At 34.1% G+C, this 23,899-nt stretch overlaps 1 protein-coding gene across 1 annotated transcript in view; it reads right to left on the bottom strand.

Moving 5' to 3' along the window:
* LOC128553557 (ankyrin repeat domain-containing protein 26-like) overlaps nucleotides 1-23,899 on the bottom strand; it is a gene marked incomplete at its 3' end in the record, with an annotated part of 55,119 nt that overhangs the window by 5,547 nt on the left and 25,673 nt on the right. Inside the window, exon 2 of the mRNA XM_053534738.1 lies at nucleotides 9,699-9,788. Within this exon, the coding sequence (XP_053390713.1) occupies nucleotides 9,699-9,788 (90 nt within the window). The remainder of the gene's footprint in view (nucleotides 1-9,698; nucleotides 9,789-23,899) is intronic.

Genomic DNA, 23,899 nt, shown 5'->3' with positions numbered 1-23,899 from the left:
AAAAAATATACTTCAGACATCTGAGAAATCATTTTTCTGTCACACCGTTCAGAATTATTATTAGAGTATTACAGTACTGTAGGAAATTTACAGTATTCTGTTACACTGTATTAACGGAACGTATTTAGCACGGTAACGTCAGGGTTTAGATACAATCTAACGCGTCGCACTTTTCGGCATTTAACTATGATTTTCAAAGTTTTTTAGCAAAAAATCCAACGAGAAGACATGCCTTTTTTATTTGTTAATTTTAAAGGGCAGATACAGCAGCAGACTGTTTCAAAAAATAAAACACTTTGACCGCACGGAAAACATGTTATAGGACAAAATGCATAAATTTGCACGTACATATTCTATAACGATTTCGGCGTCAGCCAATTTGATTTCAGAAAAATGGCAGTCTTACAATGCACCAAATACATTTAGATTTCGTCAAATACATTGGAGCAGACAACTAAATGTGCAGTCAAAAAAGAGAATGAAATCGCTAAAATATTAGTGAAATAATGACAGAAAAACCAGCAATTGACGTGAAAAATCGGGTGCCACCAGTAGGCGCTTTTAACATGAACGCAGAAGTGTAAAATCGAAAAAGATACATACATTCTGAAAATACAGAGTTTGATCTATATTTCGTCCAAATTTCATACTTTTCCGTCAAAATTCTAAATTCCGGTCCTAAGGTGTGGATCGACCTTAAGTCACATCGATATACATAAATTACGAGCGAAAACGTTTTAAGTAAAGCAAAGGCTATCTGTAACGTTATTCTTTATCGAGTAAGGGTATTAATTTTTTTTTCTATGACCTAACCATATCAAGTGAAAAATCAACATCTACATCGCTATTTTACTATTTATTATACTCGTTTCATTTATGAAAACAAAACGTTTATATCATTTTTGAAATTTAAAAATATTATAGTACAGTAAACACATGTAAAACAGTCTAATTACGTATTTACAATATTTGAGTTACAAATACAACGTAAACCACAGAACATTTATCAGTCAGTTACGGATAACTTATACGACGGGAAGGATCTAAAGTAAATATGTTAGTTTTGTTAATTTATCTTTTGTGTACTTATCTTTCATTGTTAAATATATGTATATATTATTTTAGAGGTTTTAGTACTCGTTGTGGAATACGTTTTTACAAAAGTGGTTGAAAAAATGGTTGATGATTTTTAAAACTTTGTTTGTTTATTTTCATTTCAGGATATACTGAAAAAGAGAAGAAAATACAGGAAGTGTAAACAATGATTTACTGTAATAAGGCTTGATAGTTTGATTTACAATGATAAACGTAATGTTATTTGAAATTTTGAAATTTTGCTAAGAAAGACTTGTTAATGTAGCAGTAGTATAAATGCTGATGCTTTGGACACTGATCGAAGAGTTGGTAACTGATTTAAGTACGTCACTTCCGTGTATAATGTACACGTTTATTTTTAGCATTGATGGAATTACTTAGTAGAACGTCACTTCCGTGTACAATGTACATATTTATGTTGAGTAAAGTTCATTTACATTGTGTTGTTTAACTTGTTGAAAATATGGAAAGTGCGAGGTTGGAATGCCCTAAATGCGTTTAAACCCCCAGTTTCCTTTATATAGTTACTGACCGTTCCAATGCGGTGCCCCTATTTTCAAGTGGTTGTTTTGTCTGTCTTGTATTGTCTGTTGCGTATGTTTTCTTGTTTGTTGTAAGCGTTTTCCTCCTCCTTACTACCCCCTATTGCCCCCTCCTTTCCCCTGCATTTACGCCACTTTTTGCATCCACTCCCCCATTACTTTGAGTAAGTTTTCGTGGCTCCCTCTCGTTTTGGCAGCCAGAATCCTAAGACAGTACTTGACTGCATATTTTTCCTACTTGTGTGGATGCGTTTGTATGCTTGTGAGTCTATAACCGGGCCATACTGTTTTCTTATGTGTTCCTTGTTTGTTTTTCTATGTTATTCAGGTGATAGTAGTTATGTATTTATCTTTGGTACATGAGTTTCTGCGCTATTGTGGTTTACGATGTAGTGTGACTGTCATTAAAGAATATGGCGTTCCCTTGTAAATTCGGCCTTGTTCAACTTTCCCCTTCAGGTTATTTCCCAAACCCCTCGGCCCCATTTTGCCCATGACCATTTCCTTCCCCTCCATCTATATTTAGCATAAATCAATATATACTTGTTGGATGTTTGAAGCAACCCGTCTGAAATATATTTCCATTACAGCTTCTTTTTGTCGTGGGCCTACTATGAAAATGCGTGGCTCTGGGGCTGTGTTTTTAGTGCTCTGTTCTGTGCTTCCGAGAAATCTACCCTTACCTATTATGTTTTACACTGCAAACGTTATTTAAAGCACTTTTTCAGTTGATTTCTAGCGCCGTTATACGTAAAGATTATTTCAATATGAAAAAGGAAATGATTGTTTTTTCATGTTGTTTTACATTGTTAATTTTCAGTATTTTTGTACGAAAAATCATAATTTTTTATACCATCTTGTAACATTTGTATGAAAAATAAACAATAATAATCACACAATACACTTGTTTTGTCTTGATATTGTATGTTGTTATACTTTACTCCAGGAATATATTTGATTATTTGTCTTGGCGGGGAAAGCCTGAATGGTTTGAAAGATATATTGTTTAGATTACAAACAGTTTGTTCCTGGTCCGATAGAATCGTCCTAATTGATTATTCGACACTCATTTTTTAACTTAAGAGCTTTTGGCAACTTATGTTTTCTAAATGCAACCCTAAAGTTTTTCATTTTTAATTGTTTTACCCATTGTTTCATTTCAAAGTTAAAAATAACATTTTTTTTAGAAACTATTGTTTTTGACTGTGTACCATTGGCACTGAAGTTTTACTTTCTTTTATTGTGGTACAAAAGGAATTCGTCTATACGGTCTTTGCTGAGACTCGATCTGTTTACCCTGACCCTTACCACTTAGCAATGATATAACCCAAGGTATTCCGAGCTGCAAGTTATTTTTTTTTTGTCATTTGCTATATATGTTATCCCGTTTCCTAGTAGTTTGTTAACCCCATTACTTGCTAAGCCACTCAAAGCCCCAACGCCCAAGGAAGCTAATATTTTGAAGCAACTCTTGTAACAACTGTTAAGACTGTTTTACCCAACAAACAATTAACAGCTCCTAAATATTTTCCGTTTTGACCTTGACTAGTCATTTGCTTTGTTTCGAAATTGTAATTTCAAACCGTTTCATATTCTTAATATAGACTTTTCAAATTGATTAATCTGTGTTTTTGTCAAAAGTAAAGGAAAGTTTCCACGCAATTGTTATTTCAATCTAAAAGTATGTGGGGTTTAATCATTATAAGCTTTTGGCTAATTGTTTCTTTTGTCCATCTGTTAAATTTACTTTATATTCAATATAACGATTATATAGTTTTATTATGGTTTTATTTATTGTTTAACTTGAATTCAATTTAAACAATTACAAGTTCGTTTCCAATTGTATTTATTTGAACTGTTTCTTCATACATAACAATTGCTTAAACTCGAATATTAGCTGCTGGTGGAACATTTCATTTCATTGAAAATGTCAAATGTTTCGGATCCACTGCAAATTCTTCCTTTTTAAATACTAAATTAAAATAACAAGCCCAACAAACTATGAAAGTTTGATCTATTTAAAAAACTTCCAGTATTTTTATCAATTTGTTTATGAACTCATTGTTTATAAAATGATAATCTGTATTCAGATTCCCTAATTTCACTTGAAACCCCCAATTCTTACGCTCTTTTGTAATCAGTTCTTTTCAAAAACTGCGTAAAAATTTAATATAGAAAACAAAGTGCGTAAATTTACGCATTTATTAGCATTTATTTCATACAAAGTTCGTAAATTTACGAACAAATTGAAAAATTGAAAGATTAACAAGCAATAAGAAATTTAAATTTGACACTGTTCGTAAATTTACGAACACTCTGAAAATTTATCAGGTGATATGAAATATAAATCAGACATAGTTCGTAAATATAACAAGTTGTTACTCGTTCGTAAGTTTATGAACTAGCTCAAATTGATAACAATTGTATATTATAGTAAACATCTGAAAACCACCACAGGCTTGAATTCGTAAATGTACGAACATAATAATATTTAAAACCCAATTCTATTTTTACACGAAAAGACCATTTCCAGACTTCATAAATTTATGAATTACGTCTAATTAATGAAAAGTTCGTAAATCTACGAAGTAATCTAAGAATTTAAAAAGTAGAGAAAAGCTAACTTCGTAAAATTTACGAACACACACACAAAAAAAGTAAATCTTTTTTTTAAACATGAAAACCCCATTTTCCAGACTTCGTAAATTTATGAACTAGCTCAGACTATAAAAAATGGATATTATTGCAAACATCTAAAAACCATACAGACTTGACCTCGTAAATTTTCAAACAAAATTTCATACTTTGAAAAATATACAAATTAGAAGTTCGTATTCATTTGTAAATATTGAAAAATACTTTTTAAAAACATGCAGATGATAGCCAGTAAGACGTTCATATGAAATAACGCAAGGTGTCAAATCGAGCTTGACGACTTTGTTACAACGAAACTATTCGCTACTCAAAAGAAAGTGGAGATTATTTAGAAAATATTCTTGTATAGAAACTACCTTTTTCACTGGATCCGCCCATGTATTAACGGGAGAAAAATCGTGTGCAAACAAGGCAATTCACGTACTGTTAATACCCGAATTTTATTTTTGAAATGCTTTCCCAAGGACGTATATGTATTTCTGCGCAGATTGACATCTGGTATCTGCGTCTTGTTTCTTTCATAAAAACATCTTCTTGAAGCATAAAAGATGCAGTCTAAACCATAGAATGTTTTGCTGTATCAGTAACTAACACCAAATGCGCTGCCCCAAACAATATTCGTACTCGTTTCTTCCCTTGTTTACTCTCCATTTAGAACTCAGCGTCGATTCAGACTTTGTAGACAACCGTTAATGTTAAAGAATCGCGTGTAACCTGTGCGATTCTTTTTTTAGGAATCATATTTATGATTTTGTTAAGTATCAGTCGGTAAGTTTTTATCTAATTTCTCGAAAAATTTATATAAACAGCTTGGAAGCTTGACACTACGTTCGTACTCATCCGTACTCCAAACTGTGTCCGTACTCAATATAACTCAAATGTAAAGTTATTGTTCTTGGAATTGTGCTCGAGTGCACCAAATTGTGAAGTGATATTAACAATTATTGGTAAATTTATGTTTGTAATAACGAGAGATAAAAACATCGTTCAAAAACCTTCAGGATGCGCTTTTGATAGTGTTGTTTATTTCTGGGCCCTGAATACGGATATTTAAAACATGTTTACCATTTCCAAGAACAACAAGAATGGTAAATAAAAAATGTACCGGAATCGTAAAGTCCTCACATATGAAAACAATACATAAAGTCGTCGTATTTTGCTTTTATGCAAGAATAGCGATAATACACGTTTGTTTTGTGCATTAACGTCTGCAGAAGCCCATGGGATATGTTTGTGACCTCGACCTTCAGTCTCGGTCACAAACAATCCCGCGGACCTCTGCAGACGTTAATACACAAAAAACGTGTATTATCCCTACATTCAAATTAGGAACGAAGGAAGTAATTCGCTAATTATGCCTATGTTGTCACGCCGAAATTAGTCCATATCAGTATATAGTGCTATTTTCTCGCCTAGTAAAGGTCTTTTTCATGCCAGATATAATAGCTATATTGATACTTTATTGCAAAGAAGAATGTCAGTGGATGATTTAAAGCTAAGTAACGTTATATTGTTCCAAGTTTGTGTAAAACCTGCTGGTTAGAACGAAAATGAATGTGGGTACCAGCTGATGTCTTCTAACGTATTATTATTGTTTTTATCAGGTATCTCAATCACGTGACCATGAATTGACTGCATTATGGAAAGCGCAATGTTTTTTGTTATTTATTGATTGTCTATAGACACATCTTCAAGACAAGGACTATCTCGCAAGAAGTGAAATGCTGGAAATGCTGACTAGAAATTGTTATGCATTGTCATTTTACATTGAAAATAGTAGCGGAGACATTATGTACATTCTAATCTATAAACCGCCTCGGTAGCCTAGTGGTAGAGCGTCCGCTTCGAGTGCGGGAGGTCGTGGGTTCGATCCCCGGCAGCGTCATACCAAAGACGTAAAAAATGGTACTAGTAGCTTCCTCGCTTGGCGCTCAGCATTAAGAGGGTAGTGCTAGGACTGGTCAGCCCGGTGTCAGTATAATGTGACTGGGTGGGGTATCATATCATGTGTCTACGGCGTGATATTCCAGTGAGGCAGCACTATAAAGTTGGGCATTGTGCTCACTGCTACAAGTAGACACCGTCGTTTATATGACTGAAAAACTGTTGAAAAAGACGTTAAACCCGAACACACACACACACACTAATCTATAAAGAAAAACTCGAATTTCCTGAACACTGCTTCAACCCATGTAAAACTGGTTATTTCTGTTTCAAAACACGTGACACTGCGTGGGTAATATGTGTATAATTTGGTTAAAATAACTGAAAATCATAAATGAAAAATGAAGATTTGTTGGTTTTACATGAAAGATCAAAATATATTTCACTCGTGAACGCCATAATTTACATTTTCACTTGTGGCTGGCCAATCGTGAAAAAATGCATGTATCTATGGTTTTCACCTTTGAAATATATTTCGATCTTACGTTGAAACAAACAAATCCGTATTTCACAGAAGGCCTTAACCAATTTATTATCCAACTGGTCATAGTACGACTTATTAATGAGTCGTTGTCCTAGTGTCTGATTAGTGACGTATACTTCGTTTGAGGACAAATACATTGGTATATGCTTTTTATACTATTTGTTCAGTAACAAACCTGCAAAGCTGAAGTCTTAGAGCCGTCCTTTTTCGATAGAATAAGTGTAAATGGATATATTTTGTTTAACTAAAATGTGTCAGTTGACATTATTTTGCAATTATGCTTGATTGTCTTCAAGCTTTTGTAGATCTATTAACGTCAATCCTGTCGTTTCAACATATAAATGAATTATTAATACAATATAATATGTATATATAGAGAGAGCGGGAAACATGCCTATTTGGTATTACATAGTTTAATTGAGTAAAATTACAACTCGAAAATATCAACCGATTTGACCATTTATATGGATCTTCAGGAGAATGATATAATATAAATATACAATGTATAAAGAATCTATACGAACAAATCACCACCAAAATATTCCAAAACCAATTACGGCAAAGAACGAGTGTGTAATTTCACAGCAAGTCCACTAAGTAAAATTAGTTTCGATACTGTTTTGTATATACGCGCGAATCGTACTACACATTCGTACTGGTTTAACATTTGCATATATACTCAAAAAAAAAAGAAAAAAAAAAAAAAGAAAAATATCAAACAGGGAGTGCCACGCACCAAAAGCGCAACCTCCTCAAAACGAACCCCCCAGCACGCAAACGCGTGCACCACACACACACTCAAAGCTTACACATCAGGACAAAACGAACAACACACACACACACACACACACACTCAAAGCCAACACATAAGGACAAGACGAACAATAAGCATACACACACGCGCGCACACAAAGCCAACACACAAGGACAAAACGAACAAATCTTACATTATCTTCTATTTTCTCTCTCTCTGAAAGTTAACTAGATCTCTCTCAAGGATACACTGATTCTAAAGAGATAGATTGCATTAAATGATATAATTAGATTCAGAACAGACCTTCCCATACGTGAGATCTTCGAGGAGTTCGCAGTATTTATATTAATAAATATGGGGAGACAACTGATACGAACTAATCACTATCACAAAATACCATACTTTTATACGGCAAAGCGCCTAGCAGAACTAGAACTGTCACAGGAGTGACTCATATCCCCACCATAAGGTCTTGTCACAGAAGAATGGCAACCATAAGAAATCTTAAAAATACTTAGTCTTTGGAGTACTTCATCCTGGGCTTCCACATATAAGTAATACTAGTAAATATAAAAAATCTCTAATATTAGAGATACACTAAAAGTGAATACAAAAAAATGTCTTACCGACCCATGTTACCGCAGAAAAATGTATTTACTTTTTACATAGGACTTATAATAAAAAAGTTAGAAAAATACCTAAAATATTGAAAATCTAAATATAGGATTTCTAAAAATAGACTAATTCCTGGAATTTAAAGAGAAGAAACTCAGTACAAAAGTTCAAAAAAGGCTACTTCCCTTTGGCTCTAAGCCAATCATAATGAGATATACCGGTAGTGAAATACATCAAAATTAACCTTAAATTCTAGGTAAAAGGGGACACAATTCAAGAAAAATTGGTGTCAGAGTTATGCATCTTGTGTCACATGATGAGGTGGAACATCTATTTTAAGTCTGAATCAAATCCATTCAGTAGTAACTGAGATATAGTGAAAATACATCAAAATTAACCTTAAATTCTAAGTAAAAAGGGGCATAATTCATGAAAAATTGGTGTCAGAGTTACGCACCTTGTGTCACATGATGTGGGTGATGAGGTGGAACATCTATTCTAAGTTTGAATCAAATCCATTTTGTAATAACTGAGATATAGTGAAAATACATCAAAATCAACCTTAAATTTAAAGTAAAAGGGGACATAATTCATAAAAAATTTATGTCAGAGTTAAGCACCTTATGTCACATGATCTGGGTGATGAGGTGGAACAACTATTTTAAGTTTGAATCAAATCCATTTAGTAATAACTGAGATATAGTGAAAATACAACAAAATTAACCTTAAATTCTAAGTAAAAGGGGACATAATTCATGAAAACTTGGTGTCAGAGTTATGCACCTTGTGTCACATGATGTGGGCACATGATGTGGGTGATGAGGTGGAACATCTATTTTAAGTTTGAATCAAATTCATTCAGTAGTAACTGAGATATAGTGAAAATACATCAAAATCAACCTTAAATTCTAAGTAAAAAGGGGCATAATTCATAAAAAATGGGTGTCAGAGTTATGCACCTTGTGTCACATGATGTGGGTGATGAGGTGGAACATCTATTTTAAGTTTGAATCAAATCCATTTAGTAATAACTGAGATATAGTGAAAATACAACAAAATTAACCTTAAATTCTAAGTAAAAGGGGACATAATTCATGAAAACTTGGTGTCAGAGTTATGCACCTTGTGTCACATGATGTGGGTGATAAGGTGGAACATGTATTTTAAGTTTGAATCAAATCCATTTGGTAATAACTGAGATAATAGATTTCGGGACGCGACGGGACGGGACGGGACGGGACGCGACGGGACGCGACAAAACTGACTCCTATATACCCCCCTCAAACATGTTTGGTGGGGGTATAACAAACGAGCGTGTATATTTTACAGCAAGTCCACTAACCCAGTAAGATTTCTTTCAAATGAATGCAGTTTTATATAGACACGCGAATTGTACTACACATTTGTACTGGTTCAACATTTGCATATGTACTCAGATCTTTGTCATCATGTTTCACAAATCAGCAGTGACATTTTAGTCGTTTTACTGACTGGGACCAGAGAAAATATATTTTCTCTCTCTGAAAGTTATATCGAACTCTAGTATACACTGAATCTATAGCGATAATTGTATTTATATACATATCTATTTTCTAAATTGTAAACTTACTTGGAGTCCATAGACGACCCAACCGAAATCCTATCACTCTCCACTGCACTGCCAATGTTACTGCAAACTCCAGCAAATAAACTTTGTAGACTAAATTAAAAAAAAAGTATTACATTACACTTTACAAAATATTCTAGCTTTGTTAGTATACTGTAAAGAGCTGAAATACATTTTCTTCTAACTTAGATACTTTAAGGAAAATATCTTGGTAAGGACATATCAATATTTCATCAGAAACAATTCGCGTTAACTTATAATTTGAGATTTGTAATCATTTAAGTCACATCGATATACATAAATTACGAGCGAACACGTTTTAAGTAAAGCAAACGCTATCTGAAAGCTGATCCTTTATCAAGTAATGGTATTAATTATTTTTTTCTATGACCTAACCATATCAAGTGGCAAGTCAACATCTACATCGCTATTTTACTATTTATTATACTCGTTTCATTTATGAAAACAAAACGTTTAAGTCATTTTTGTAACTTACAAATATTGGACTGAGAAATTATTGTAAAATGTTCTTGAATTATTATGATTGACATGAAGAACATATTGGAGAAGTGTGAATGTTTGGGCGATAGGGTCACTTTTGACCTCTGCTGACATTTTCCCTTGTCCTTTACTGATCTCTGCTGACCAAGTACCATTGGTACTGTGAAAACCCTTGGTTTAGCCAACTAAAAAACGCAAGTTTTGACCAACTGAAAACATCTTTGGTTTTAACAAGCCCCTGCTGAAGTGGAATAAAACATAGGTTTAAACCAGCCCCTGCTATTTAAACTCAATTCAAAATAACACAGAATATACACAATATACGGTATTACACATGATACATTGTAAAACTATATTATTAGAAAAATGATAAACAAACATCACCTGTTCTATTTATTTCCACATTCCTTTTACCCATTCGCCCCATGTGGTTCTGGAACGGTCTGTGTATGAAAAGAATTGGAACCACTGCCTTACCCTTGCATGATCGTAAGAGGCGACTAATAGGGTCTTAAAGGTCCATTACTAAAACCCGAACGAGTATTATATGAAAACCAGAGTTTGTAGCTGAAACTTCCTATTTACTGAAAATATGGCCCACTGCATCGGTTCTGACCAAATAGTCATGAATATGTTCAAGAATAACTAACAAATAAACAAAAAATGTTGCCTATGTCAAACCGAAAGTATGCTTTCCGACTGCTTACGAACCCGTCGAGCATCTTCGGACTTTTTCGGAAGAATCCTCCGAAACGAGGCTATAATTTATAAATAGATGCAAAATATATCATATGCCCAAACGATAACGTGATTTTTACAAACTTAGCACAAGGAATTCAACAATTTTGTAACTCACAAAAACTTTATGAAAATCATTCTTATAATACAGGTAATATACAGCTATACCACAAGTTTTCCTAAGGACAATTCAGGCCCTTCCCGAATAAAAGTGTTTTTTACAACTTCGTCTGTAAACTTTTTCAGTTAATCTCTTTTCAGTATAATTTTAAGAATAAAAATGAGTAACTGTCTTACACTGCAGAGACAAAGTATGATTGAAATTTACCTAAATACACTTATTTATGTACACATGGCTACATTAATTTAATAAAATTTTAGACATTAAACACATTGTCACATATATGTGACTGTCAATTTTAAATTTAAATTTTGTACATCTCATATTTTTCGTGCAAGTCGTGCATAATTACCATCATGGAAATACAGTTATTTTGTTGCGCGTCTTAAATGGATATTCGTTTGAAACAATTTTAAAATCACGTGATCCCGAAGAATTTCCGACCGATTACGGAAAAGCGATAAACACGAAAGTAGGACAAAATGACCCCCCATGTCAGTCTAAGAAAATACAGAAACAATTATTTATTTCTCTGTACATGTGTTGATTTCAAGGGAATATTGCACGGCTATCGTAATGTTTAGTACTATATTTCAAAATGTGTAGTCATTTTTTAAGATTTATGTCTATTCATTTGTCTTTATTTTGCACCTTTAACACTTGGTTTTGCTGTAACTCTGTGATTCAAGCAGGTATGCACATTTTGATTCCATACCTCATGTATTTATTTCGATGTAAATGAGATGGGAAACCAAAATTTGTAGTCCTGTCTGGCCCCATATAACCTATACTGTGTTGGTGCGCCGTAAAACCCAAATAAATAAATTTTACCCATTCAAATATCAGTTAACCCGTAACGTAATCTCGTAGTAAACAGTTGTATAGTAAACATGTAAATTGTCTGATTAGGCATTTACAATATTTGAGTTACAAAGACAACGTAAACTACAGAACACTTATCTGTCAGTTACGGTTGACTTATACGACGGGAAGGATCTAAAGTAAATATGTTAGTTTTGTTAATTTATCTTTTGTGTACTTATCTTTCATTGTTAAATATACTTATGTATTATTTTAGAGGTTTTAATACTCGTTGTGGAATATATTTTTATAAAAATGGTTGAAAAAAAATGGTTGATGATTTTTAAAACTTTGTTTGTTTATTTTCATTTCAGGATATACTGAAAAAGAGAAGAAAATACAGGAAGTGTAAACAATGATTTACTGTAATAAGGCTTGATAGTTTGATTTACACTGATAAACGTAATGTTATTTGAAATTTTGAAATTTTGCTAAAAAGGACTTGTTAATGTAGCAGTAGTATAAATGTTGATGCTTTGGACACTGATCGAAGAGTTGGTAACTGATTTAAGTACGTCACTTCCGTGTATAATGTACACGTTTATTTCTAGCATTGATGGAATTTCTAAGTAGTACGTCACTTCCGTCTACAATGTACATGTTTATATTTAGTAACGTTTATTTACATTGTGTGGTTTAACTTGTTGAAAATATAGGGTAAGTGCGAGGTTGGCATTCCCTGAACGCGTTTAAACCCCCAGTTTCCTTTATATAGGTTACTGACCGTTCCAAGGCGGTGCTTCTATTTTCAACAGGTTGTTTTGTCTGTCTTGTATTGTCTGGTTGTATGTTTTCTTGTTTGTTGTTAGCGTTTTTCCTCCTCCTTACTCACTATATTGCCCCCTCCTTTCCCTTGAATTTACGCTACTTTTTGCATCACCTCCCTCATTACTTTGAGTAAGTTTTCTTCGCTTCCTCTTGTTTTGGCAACCGGAATCCTAAGACAGTACTTGATTGCTTTTTTTCTACTTGTGTGGGTGCGTTTGTATGCTTGTGAGTCTATAACCGTGTCCTACTGTTTTCTTATCTGTTCCTTGTTCGTTTTTCTATGTTATTCTGTTGATAGTAGTTGTGTATTTATCTTAGGTACATGAGTTTCTGCGCTATTGAGGTTTACGATGTAGTGTGACATTAAAGAATATGGCATTCCCTTGTATATTCGTCCTTGTTCAACTTTCCCCTTCGGGTTCCTTAATGCCCAATCTGACTAAAGTACATCTCCTATTACGCTACGCTTAGGATCTGACAACGAGCTATTGATGGCCTCGTTCTGACAACCCTTCCGCTAGCCAATCAAAAGTTAACTTACAACATTCTGCAAGCTTTAAAAAGCCTTGGTATTTGATATCAACAATTTTTATGTCGAATGATGTCAGATAGCCGTTTAGCTCAGTCGGTAGCGCATTTGCTCTGTAAGCGAGAGGTCCCGCGTTCGAGCCCTGGATTAACTGCAACTTTTTCTTACTCTTTGACATTCGAACAAGTTGTCTGATTGGTTCAAGCAAAAATAAATTTGCGAAAATAAAAATAGCAATCTTGGAAATCCAAAATATACAGAAGACGAATGTGAATGGGTCGTTCTCAGATCTTCGTTTAGAAGATCAAGTACTTCAGTCAGATTGCCTTAATGCCCAACCCACCACTCGACCCAATTTTGCCCCTTACCATTCCCTTTCCCACTATCTAAATTTAACATAATTTAATATGTATTTGTTGGATGTTTGAAGCAACCCGTCTGAAATACTTTTCCATTACAGCTTTTTGTTGTTGTCTGTTCTGTGCTTCCGAGAAATCTACCCTTACCTATTATGTTTTACACTGTACATTTTCAGTTGATTTCTAACGCCGTTATACGTATATTGTTTCAATATGAAAAAGGAGATGATTGTTTTTTCATGTTGTTTTACATTGATAATTTTCAGTATTTTGTACAAAAAAAACATAAATTTTTATACCATCTTGTAACATTTGTATGGAAAATAAACAATAATAACCACACTTGTTTTGTCTTGATATTGTATGTTGTTATACTTTACTCCAGGAATATATTTAATTATTTCTCTTGGCGGGGAAATCCCGAATGGTTCGACAAACAGTGTGTTCCTGGTCCGATAGAATCATCCAAATTGATTATTCCATACTCATTTTTTAACTTAAGAGCTTTTGGCAACTTATGTTTTCTAAATACTACCCTGAAGTTTTTCATTTACAATTGTTTTACCAATTGTTTCATTTCAAAGTTAGAAATAACATTTTTTTAGAAACTATTTGTTTTGGATTTGTACCATTGGCACTCTGAAGTTTTACTTTGTTTTATTCTGGTACAAAAGGAATTCGTCTATACGGTCCTTGCTGAGAATCAATCTGTTTACCCTGAACCTTACCGCTTAGCAATGATATAATCCAAGGTATTCCGAGACTAGCGGCCAGCATTCCCACACCCCTCACCCCCGCGCCCCCGCCAAAAAAAAAACATTTTGTATTTGTTTTCGTCAGTTTTACATTTGCTGTTTTATTACCAGACTTTATTAAATGTTTTTGCTGTCTAGATGTTAGATATAGTGCTGCAAGTTGTTTTTCTTTGGTCATTTGCTATGAATACGATCCCGTTTTCTAGTAGTTTGTTAACCCCATTACTTGCTACGCCACTCAAAGCCCCAACGCCCAAATGAGCTAATATATTTGGAGCAACTCTTGTAATAACTGTTAAGACTGTTTTACCCAACAAACCATTAACATCTTCTAAATATTTTCCGTTTTAATCTTGACTAGTCATTTGCCGTTTTTTCGAAATTTTAATTTCTAACCCCTTCTTATTCTTAATATAGCCTTTTCAATCTGATTAATCTGTGCTTTTGTCAAAAGTAAAGGAAAGTTTCCACGCAATTGTTATTGTAATCTAAAAGTATGTGGGGGTTTTATCATTATAAGCTTTTGCTAATTGTTTCTTTTATCCATCTGTTAAATTTACTTTATATTCAATATAACGCATATATAGTTTTATTTTTTTTATATTTTTATTTTTTCAACTTGAATTTAATTTAAACAATTACAAGTTCGTTTCCAGTTGTATTTATTTGAACTGTTTCTTCATACATAACAATAGCATAAACTCGAATATTAGCTGCTGGTGGAACATTTCATTTCATTGAAAATGTCAAATGTTTCGGATCCACTGCAATTTCTTCCTTTTTAAATTCTATATTAAAATGACAAGCCCAACAAACTATGAAAATTTGATCTATTTAAAAGTCTTCCAGTTTTTTTATCAATTTGTTTATGAACTCAATGTTTATAAAATGGTTATCTGTATTCAGATTCCATAATTTTACTTGAAACCCCCAATTTTTACGCTCTTTTGTAATCAATTCTGTTCAAAAACTGTGTAAAAATTCAATATAGAAAATAAAGTGCGTAAATACACGCATTTATTAGCATTTATTTCATACAAAGTTCGTAAATTTACGAACAAACTAAAACATTGAAAGATTAACAAGGAATAAGAAATTTAAATCTGACACTGTTCGTAAATTTACGAACAAAGTGAAAAATAATCAAGTGATATGAATTCAGACATAGTTCGTAAATATAACAAGTTGTTACTAGTTCGTTAATTTACGAACTAGCTCAAACTGATAAAAATTGTATATTATAGTTAGCATCTGAAAACCACCATAGGCTTGAATTCGTAAATGTACGAACATAATTATATTTAAAAACCAGTTCTAATTTTACACGAAAAGACCATTTCCAGACTTCATAAATTGATGAATTACGTCTAATTAATGAAAATTTCGTAAATCTACGAAGTGGTCTAAGAATTTAAAAAGTAGAGAAAAGCTTACTTCGTAAATTTATGAACACACACACAAAAAAGTAAATCCTTTCTTTTAAACATGAAAACCCCATTTTCCAGACTTCGTAAATTTACGAACTAGCTAAGACTGTAAAAAAAATGGATGTTGCAAACATTTGAAAACCATACAGACTTGACTTCGTAAATTTTTAAACAAAATTTCATACAATGAAAAATACAAAAATTAGAAGTTCGTAAATTTACGACCTTGTCTGAGAATAATTAAGGTAGAAAAAAAATGGATTTTGTAAATTTACGAACATTATTAAATTGAAACAGTCCTTTGTTTAAAAGTCATTTCAAGACTTCGCTCAAATTGATAAAAATTGTCTATTATTGGAAACATCTGAAAACCATACAGACTTCACTTCGTAAATTTACGAACAAAATTTAATATAATTAAACAATATATACACTTTTCAGTAGTTCGTAAATTTACGAAGTGATCTGAGAATATAGCATGTAGAGAAAAGCTAACTTCAGAAACACACAATTGTTTTTTAAAAAATCCAATTTTTAACATGAAAACGTTTTTCCAGACTTCGTAACTTTACGAACTAGCTCAGACTGATTAAAATTGTATATTATTGCAAACATCTGGAAACCTTACTGACTTGACTTTGTTAATTTACAAACAAAATTTCATATACTTAAATAATATACACACTTTTCAGAAGTACGTAAACCTACAAAGTCTTCTGAGAATGTAAAAAGTAGACGAAAGCTTACTTCGTAAATTTACGAACACACAAATAAATCCTTCTTTTGAAATGAAAAACCCAATTTCTAGACTTCATAAATGTACGAACTAGCTCAGACTGATAAAAATGGTATATTATTGCAAACATCTGAAAACAATACAGACTGGACTTTGTATATTTACAAACAAAATTTCATATACTGAAATAATACACACACTTTTCAAAAGTTCGTAAATCTACGAAGTTATCTAAGAATCGAAAATGTATAGGAAAGCTAACTTCTTTATTTTATGAACACAAAATAAATAATAGTAAATCCTTTTTTAACATGAAAAACCAATTTTCTAGACTTCGTAAAGTTACGAACAAGCTAAGACTGATACAAATTGTATATTATTGCTAACTTCTGAAAACCATACAGACTTGACTTCGTTAATTTACAAACAATATTTTTTATACTTAAATGATATACATCCTTGTCAGAAGTTCGAAAAAATTTTAAGTGATCTAAGAATTTAAAAGGTAGGGAAAAGCTAACTTCGAAAAATTACGAAAACACACATAAAAATATCAATATTTTTATTTACATGAAAAATCCATTTTTCTAAACTTCGTAAATTAACTAAGATAATAATACTTAAAAAGCCGGTCCTTTTTACAAGAAAAGACCATTTTAATACCTAATTTACGAATTAGCTCTACTGATAAAAATTTCTATTCTTACAAAAGTCTGAAAACATCAGAAAATGACTTCGTAAATTTACGAACAATTTTTTTCACATCGAAAAAAAAAAACAACGCACAGATTTAGAGTTCATAAATTCACGAACTTGTCTGAGAAATTGAACAGAGTAGAATAATGTTGGATTTTGTAAATTTACGAACATGACAATATTAAAAAAAAAGTCCTTTTTTAAATTTACGAACATGCTTTAATTTTCACAGTAGCTCACGTTCATCTCATTGTGCTCGGATGAGTTAATAATAGAACATTTTTTTTGCAACAAACATCTTTTGATGCAAATTCTATGAAAATCTTCCCAGTCATTAAGAAGATATGGAGCGAATATAAATTATACCCAGATGGAACAATGGACATGCGTGACTTCATTAACGCCCATATTTTATTCGCATCATGGTAAATAATTTATCTAGTTATCAAGTTGACACCATCAATTTTAACTGGTTCAAGGGCCGTACCTCTGGCGATACTCGTCCAAACTATCTGGCTATCGAAACTGACCTAGATTTAACAGAGATATACAATTTGTCTTAGTGTGACCTTGACTTTGGAGCTTGGGTTCTGGGTCTTGCGCAGAACACGTGGTCCTATTATAGGGAACATTTATGCCAAGTAATTTTAAAATCCCTTTATCGATGGCAGAGTTACGGAACGGACAAGAAACAGACCATGCTAATCGTTAACTTCAAAGTGTGACCATGAGCATGTAGCTAGGAGTCTGAATCTTGCTTATTACAGGTTGTCTCATTATAGGGAACATTTATGCAAAGTAATTTCAAAATCCCTTGACGAATGGCAGAGTTATGAACCGAAAACGAAACAAGCCATGTTAATCTTTGTTTTCTTAGTGTGCCTGTGGGCTCGACCTTGGAGCTAGCGGTCGTGGTCTTGCGCATGACACATCGTCTCATTATGGTTGAAATTTATGCCAGATTATTCTAAATTCCCTTCATGGATGGAAGAGTTATGGACCAGACACGAGACAAACCCTGTTAAAGTTTACCTCTAAGTGAGACCTTGACCTTGGAGGTAGGGGCCTGGGTCTTGCCTTGTTACGGTAAACATTCATACCAAATTATTTCAAAAACCCTTTATGGATGGCAGAGTTACAGCCCGGACAATTTACACAGACGTACACACGGATGGACAGTGCGATTTTAATATGCCCACCTTCAGGAGGCATAAAAATGACGAGGATGGTGACAGAATGATAAATACACAACATCAAGACTCTAAATGTAAGCTAGATGCTCGCCAGCTGTCAAAAGAACTGGGAGTTATACACGACGCTCTGTCTCAAGAGGCAAAAATTTATGCTAAATAAAAAAAGAAAGATTGTAAAAAACTACAATATAAGTTTTTTATGGTGATAACAGAGGGAAGTAAATCTCAAAAAACAAGAGCTGTCTCCGTAGGATGACACATGCCCCCGATGGCACTTTGAATGAATAGTTATGGCCGATGTTCGAGTTTAGGACCTTTGACCTACGGAGCTGGGTCTTGCGCGCGACACATCGTCTTACTGTGTCACACATTCATGCATAGTTATTTTAAATTCCATGCATGAATGACAAAGATATGGACCGGACATTCCCATCAATGCACTATCATGAAAAATGATCTTTAACGTCTAAGTGTGACCTTGACCTTTGAGCTACGGACCTGGGTCTTGCGCACTGCACGTCGTCTTACTGTGGTACACATTCATGCCAAGTTATTTGAAAATCCATCCATCGATGTCAAAGATATGGACCGGACACGCCCATCAATGCACTATCATTTAACGTCTAAGTGTGACCTTGACCTTTGAGCTACGGACCTGGGTCTTGCGCACTGCACGTCGTCTTACTGTGGTACACATTCATGCCAAGTTATTTGAAAATCCATCCATCGATGACAAAGATATGGACCGGACACGCCCATCAATGCACTATCCTTTAACGTCTAAGTGTGACCTTGACCTTTGAGCTACGGACCTGGGTCTTGCGCACTGCACGTCGTCTTACTGTGGTACACATTCATGCCAAGTTATTTGAAAATCCATCCATCGATGACAAAGATATGGACCGGACACGAAAATTGCGGACAGACCGACAGACCGACAGACTGACAGACCGACAGACCGACAGACAGACAGACGGTTCAAAAACTATATGCCTCCCTTCGGGGGCATAAAAATAAGTTCACACAATAATCCATTTTTAACTTGACCTTTGACCTCTAAGTGTGATATTGACCTTTGAGATAGGAACCTCGGGTTTGCGCATGACACTCTGTCTCACTGAAGATAAACATTCATGCCATATATAAAAAACAAGACTGCTCCATGCATGTCAAAGTTATGGTCCGGACAAACAAATCCGGATGGACGCACGCACGGAGGGACACAAGTACGCACGCACATACACCGAACAGTCATTTGGACGACTATGTCTTCGCTTCCGCAAGCGGGCTCGACAAAAATTGTGGGTTGGTATAATTATGATTTCAGTATTTCGTCAGCTTCTGTGAACTCATTTTTGTGGAGAACTAATTTTCGTAGATTCAAACCACAAAATTTAATTCCTATGAACAAATAAAATTCTCTTTCGTGGTGTCAAAACAATAAATCCACAAATCCATTATATCGAGATGAAACAATCTTTCTGGTTAAAACCAAAAAAATTTATACCTACCAAATTAATTGATTTCACAGCATTCCAATATGTAAATGAATATTTCTATAATTTACATATATATTTCAAAGATAAACATTTCATCTAAACAACCAAACATTATATGAAAAGACCACAATCTTGACCTGGTTCTTGCGCATAACACTCAGTCTCATGTTGGTGAACATTTGTACGTTTGTAAGTTACATAAAAATCCCTCCATGAATGAAGAAGATATACTCCGGACAAAGTTTGTGGACGCCGCCCGCCATCCGCCCGCCAGTGAGGTTTCCAAAATACGTCCCGTTTTTCGGGCGTATAAAAATGAATACATCTGATATGTCATATGTTAACACCACATGCAGAAGTACTGGCAGACAGATGTCAGAAAACAAGTGTTTTCTAAAGAATTGCACTGTGGTCCCTGTACTTCTAGTAGTAGTACTTCTGAGAGCTAACCTCCCTCACACAGTTGTTTGCCTCCACATCCTAACTTGTTAAGCATGTGCACTGTAAAATGTAGGGGAAAGCTGAAGTGCAGTCAACCGATATATATATATATATATATATATATATATATATATATATATATATATTTCTTATCTGACCGACATATCATTTAGAAAGGGCTTACAGTATATTTCATGATATGTATTTTTTCACTTTGACTTGTTTTTATTAATGAAAACAGATTTTTATCAATCTGGTCATATTTGTTCCCTCCCAGGTCAAATACTAGTGCCTGTGAGAGAAACCAACTGATCCTATTTTTCCTTTAAAATGTCTCAATTGTGTGCTATCCAGTGGCGTAACTTGCTAGGCACTGTAGGCACATGCCTACATTTCTTCATGAAAATCAAAAATACAAAGATGTAAAAAGGCCAGGTGCACAGAAAAGTGCTCAATTCAGCTCAATACAATGTAAATATCTGTGTGATAATCATATTTCATAAATATTCAAAAGCTAGTTGGTACTGCAAGCAAACTGCAGTAAAACAATAGCAATTTCTGGATGTAACGGGTTACATGTAGCATCTAAATTTTCATCACTTTTGTTATTAGTTGTGTTATTAATATATTTCTGAATTTAAGACCTTGGCTATTAAATTTTGTACAAGACAAGCAGCTAACGCTTGACGGCGTTTTGGCCGGGTTTTTCGAATAAGGTGATAAAGAGTTAAAGTTCTAAAAAAGGCATACAATAGATAACCCAATAATTAATAAGCACATTTGAAGGGAAAAAAGATAATAAAAAGAAATGGACAGGTAGAAGATAAATAGGTGTAAAATATGAAAGTAAGAAAAACACCATTTTCAATGGTTATATCCCTGTGACCTTGACCTTTGACCTTGAAATCAATAGGGGTCATGTACACATCAGGACCAACACATGTATGAAGTTTCAAGGTCCAGACATTAAACGGAAACAATTTTCAATGTTTAGATAACTGTGACCTTGATCTTTGACCAGTGACCCCAAAATAAATAGGGGTCATGTACACATCAATACCAACATACCTATGAACAGATGAAGTTTCAATGACCTAAGTGAAATACTTGTCCAGATATTGAGTGGAAACCATTTTCAATGTTCAGGACCCTGTGACCATGGTCTTTAAACCAATGACCCCATTCTCACTTCGGAACAACTAGGGTAATAGAAGATCATTCTGACCTAGTTTCTTTACGTTTGGATAAGTAGTTGTTGAGAAAAATAAATGAACAAAAAGGTTAAAATGAGACTCATTATCCAATCCATCGCCCCATTCATCCGCCCGGACAGCCCTAATCTACAAGCCGGATTTTCATCGGAAACCCAACTAAACAATACGTTAGTTTTTATTTGATATATATATATATATATATATATATATATATATATATATATATATATATATATATATATATATATATATATATATATATATATACACACATAGTCTATGATATTTGGTGGATATAATTATTATTTTTTAACATACACAATTCATAAACAAACAATTGTCTTTTCATGTTAAGATGATTAAAAGAAAGGCCTCAAGTAAGCCAACCAGTACACCTCCCAAGAAAACGAATAACCAGGAACCACAGGAAATGCAGTTGAATACAATTATTCCAGCTGTAACACATTCAGTCTTAGCAACGCTGAAGGACACGGGGTACTTAAGGGTACCGAAGAGTCTAGGTAACCAACTAGTAGCAGCACCAGTACCAGTCCAGATCGCGGAACATCACAATGTCAGACACCGGGGAAAACATGCGAGGGAACAACAGACTGATAACCTGCAGTGATGCAAGTACCCAGTAGATTGTCAAATGTACAAGGTATTGGCGTTGACCCGAAGCTCATGACAACGGTTTCGGGGGAGGGGTGGGGGGAGGGGGAGGGGGACAAGTACCTTCTATGTCAAGTTTGATTGCTTCCAAATAATCGGGTACCTTGACCGTGAAGCACCATCCAGATTGGATCATCACGTTCGAGAAGAAAGACACAGATGACATAAAAACGATGGAGGCATGTCATAATGCATACACAGTTTTTGTCTATGTGTACCTTGAAAGGAACACAGAAGCTGGACCGGCACTGATGAAGCACTCTGCGGCAGTACAAAACTTAGCAAAACTTGCTGGCGCTATGCAGCAATCAAGTCCGACACCCAATTTCGTATATTACGACATATTAGGACAGTCCTCAAGCAGCCCCATAGGACATGCCCAATATGGAACTGTACAACAAAGCCATTGCAGACGGCTTAAGCTTTCAGCAAAGAATTAAATCTGGGAATAAGGGTCGAATGAACAATCTTTTTCGTGGCAGACGCCCTCAGTTCTGCATCTTGTACAATGACGCAGTGTGCTGCCGACAAAACTGCAGTTTCCCTAATGTGTACTGCTCCTGCTTCTAATAACACCCAAGAAAGCATTGTCTTTTCCTCCCCCAACTCTGATTCTCAATAAAAGTATTTTAAGATACAATCTATTATTTTGTTAAGGTAATTTGTTTAGGAATGTTTACAGTTATCCGTCATTTTATCATTAAAATGACAATATTTCAATTCAACTAAGGGTTCGTCTTTTCTTTCATTGCTAATCAAACAGAAAAAATCTCATCAGGATGAGGTGGATTCATATAAGTTGTTAATTTACAAGGTCAAGCCTTTGAGGTTTTCACATTTTATTGCATTGTAAGTTTAATCAATTTGATCAAGTTCCTAAATTTACAAAGTCTGAAAATGGCTTTTTAATGTTAAAATGGTACTGATTGTAAAATTTAGATGTCTAGCCTTTTCTCTATTTCATATTGTTTTAGCTAAATAAATTGAGTCAGGAGTGACCGTTTAAAATGAAACTTGGTTTATATGTAGCTACATGGAGACAGAGTTTGGGATTGGTTATGAGGTCACTAGGTTCAAGGAAGGTCACTTTTGCTAAACAAAGAAAACACAGTTTCCACTCAATAACTTTAGTTTTCACTGATGTATTTTTTAAAATTAAACTTGGCCTATACGTAGCTTATAAAAAACCCAAGGTGTGGATTTTATATGGGGTCACTGGGGTCAAGTTAAAATTCAGCATAACTTAATTAATCTTAACATTTTAAAAAATTCACTGTGGCGTTGGGGCCAGAAGCTACTGTTTCTAGGTCGCCCGGTCGAATTAAATGAAAAGCTTTTATACCAAGGTAGAAGCCACATTTATAAACCTATCTCCATGAAACTTGGACAGAATGTTTATCTTGTTGATCTTTAGGTCAAATTCGGATCTGGGTTATTTGGAATCAATAACTAGGCCACAAGACAAAATCGAAGAAAAATCTCTACACTCAAGAGGCTCCAATATTCATAAAACTTGGTCGGAATGTTTATCTCCTTGAAAACTCGAACGAGTTTGAGACTGGGTCATGTGGTCAAACATGTTTACACTGTTATGGTATATTACTCAGGTGAGCGACCTAGGGCCATCTTGGTACTCTAGTTTTCTTTTAATGTATTTTTTTTCGACGATATACTTATATATAGATATACTTAGT

This window comes from Mercenaria mercenaria, unplaced genomic scaffold (assembly GCF_021730395.1).
Source record: "Mercenaria mercenaria strain notata unplaced genomic scaffold, MADL_Memer_1 contig_3939, whole genome shotgun sequence".
Classification (NCBI taxonomy): Eukaryota; Metazoa; Mollusca; class Bivalvia; order Venerida; family Veneridae; genus Mercenaria; species Mercenaria mercenaria.
This window is presented reverse-complemented; position numbering and strand designations above follow the sequence as displayed.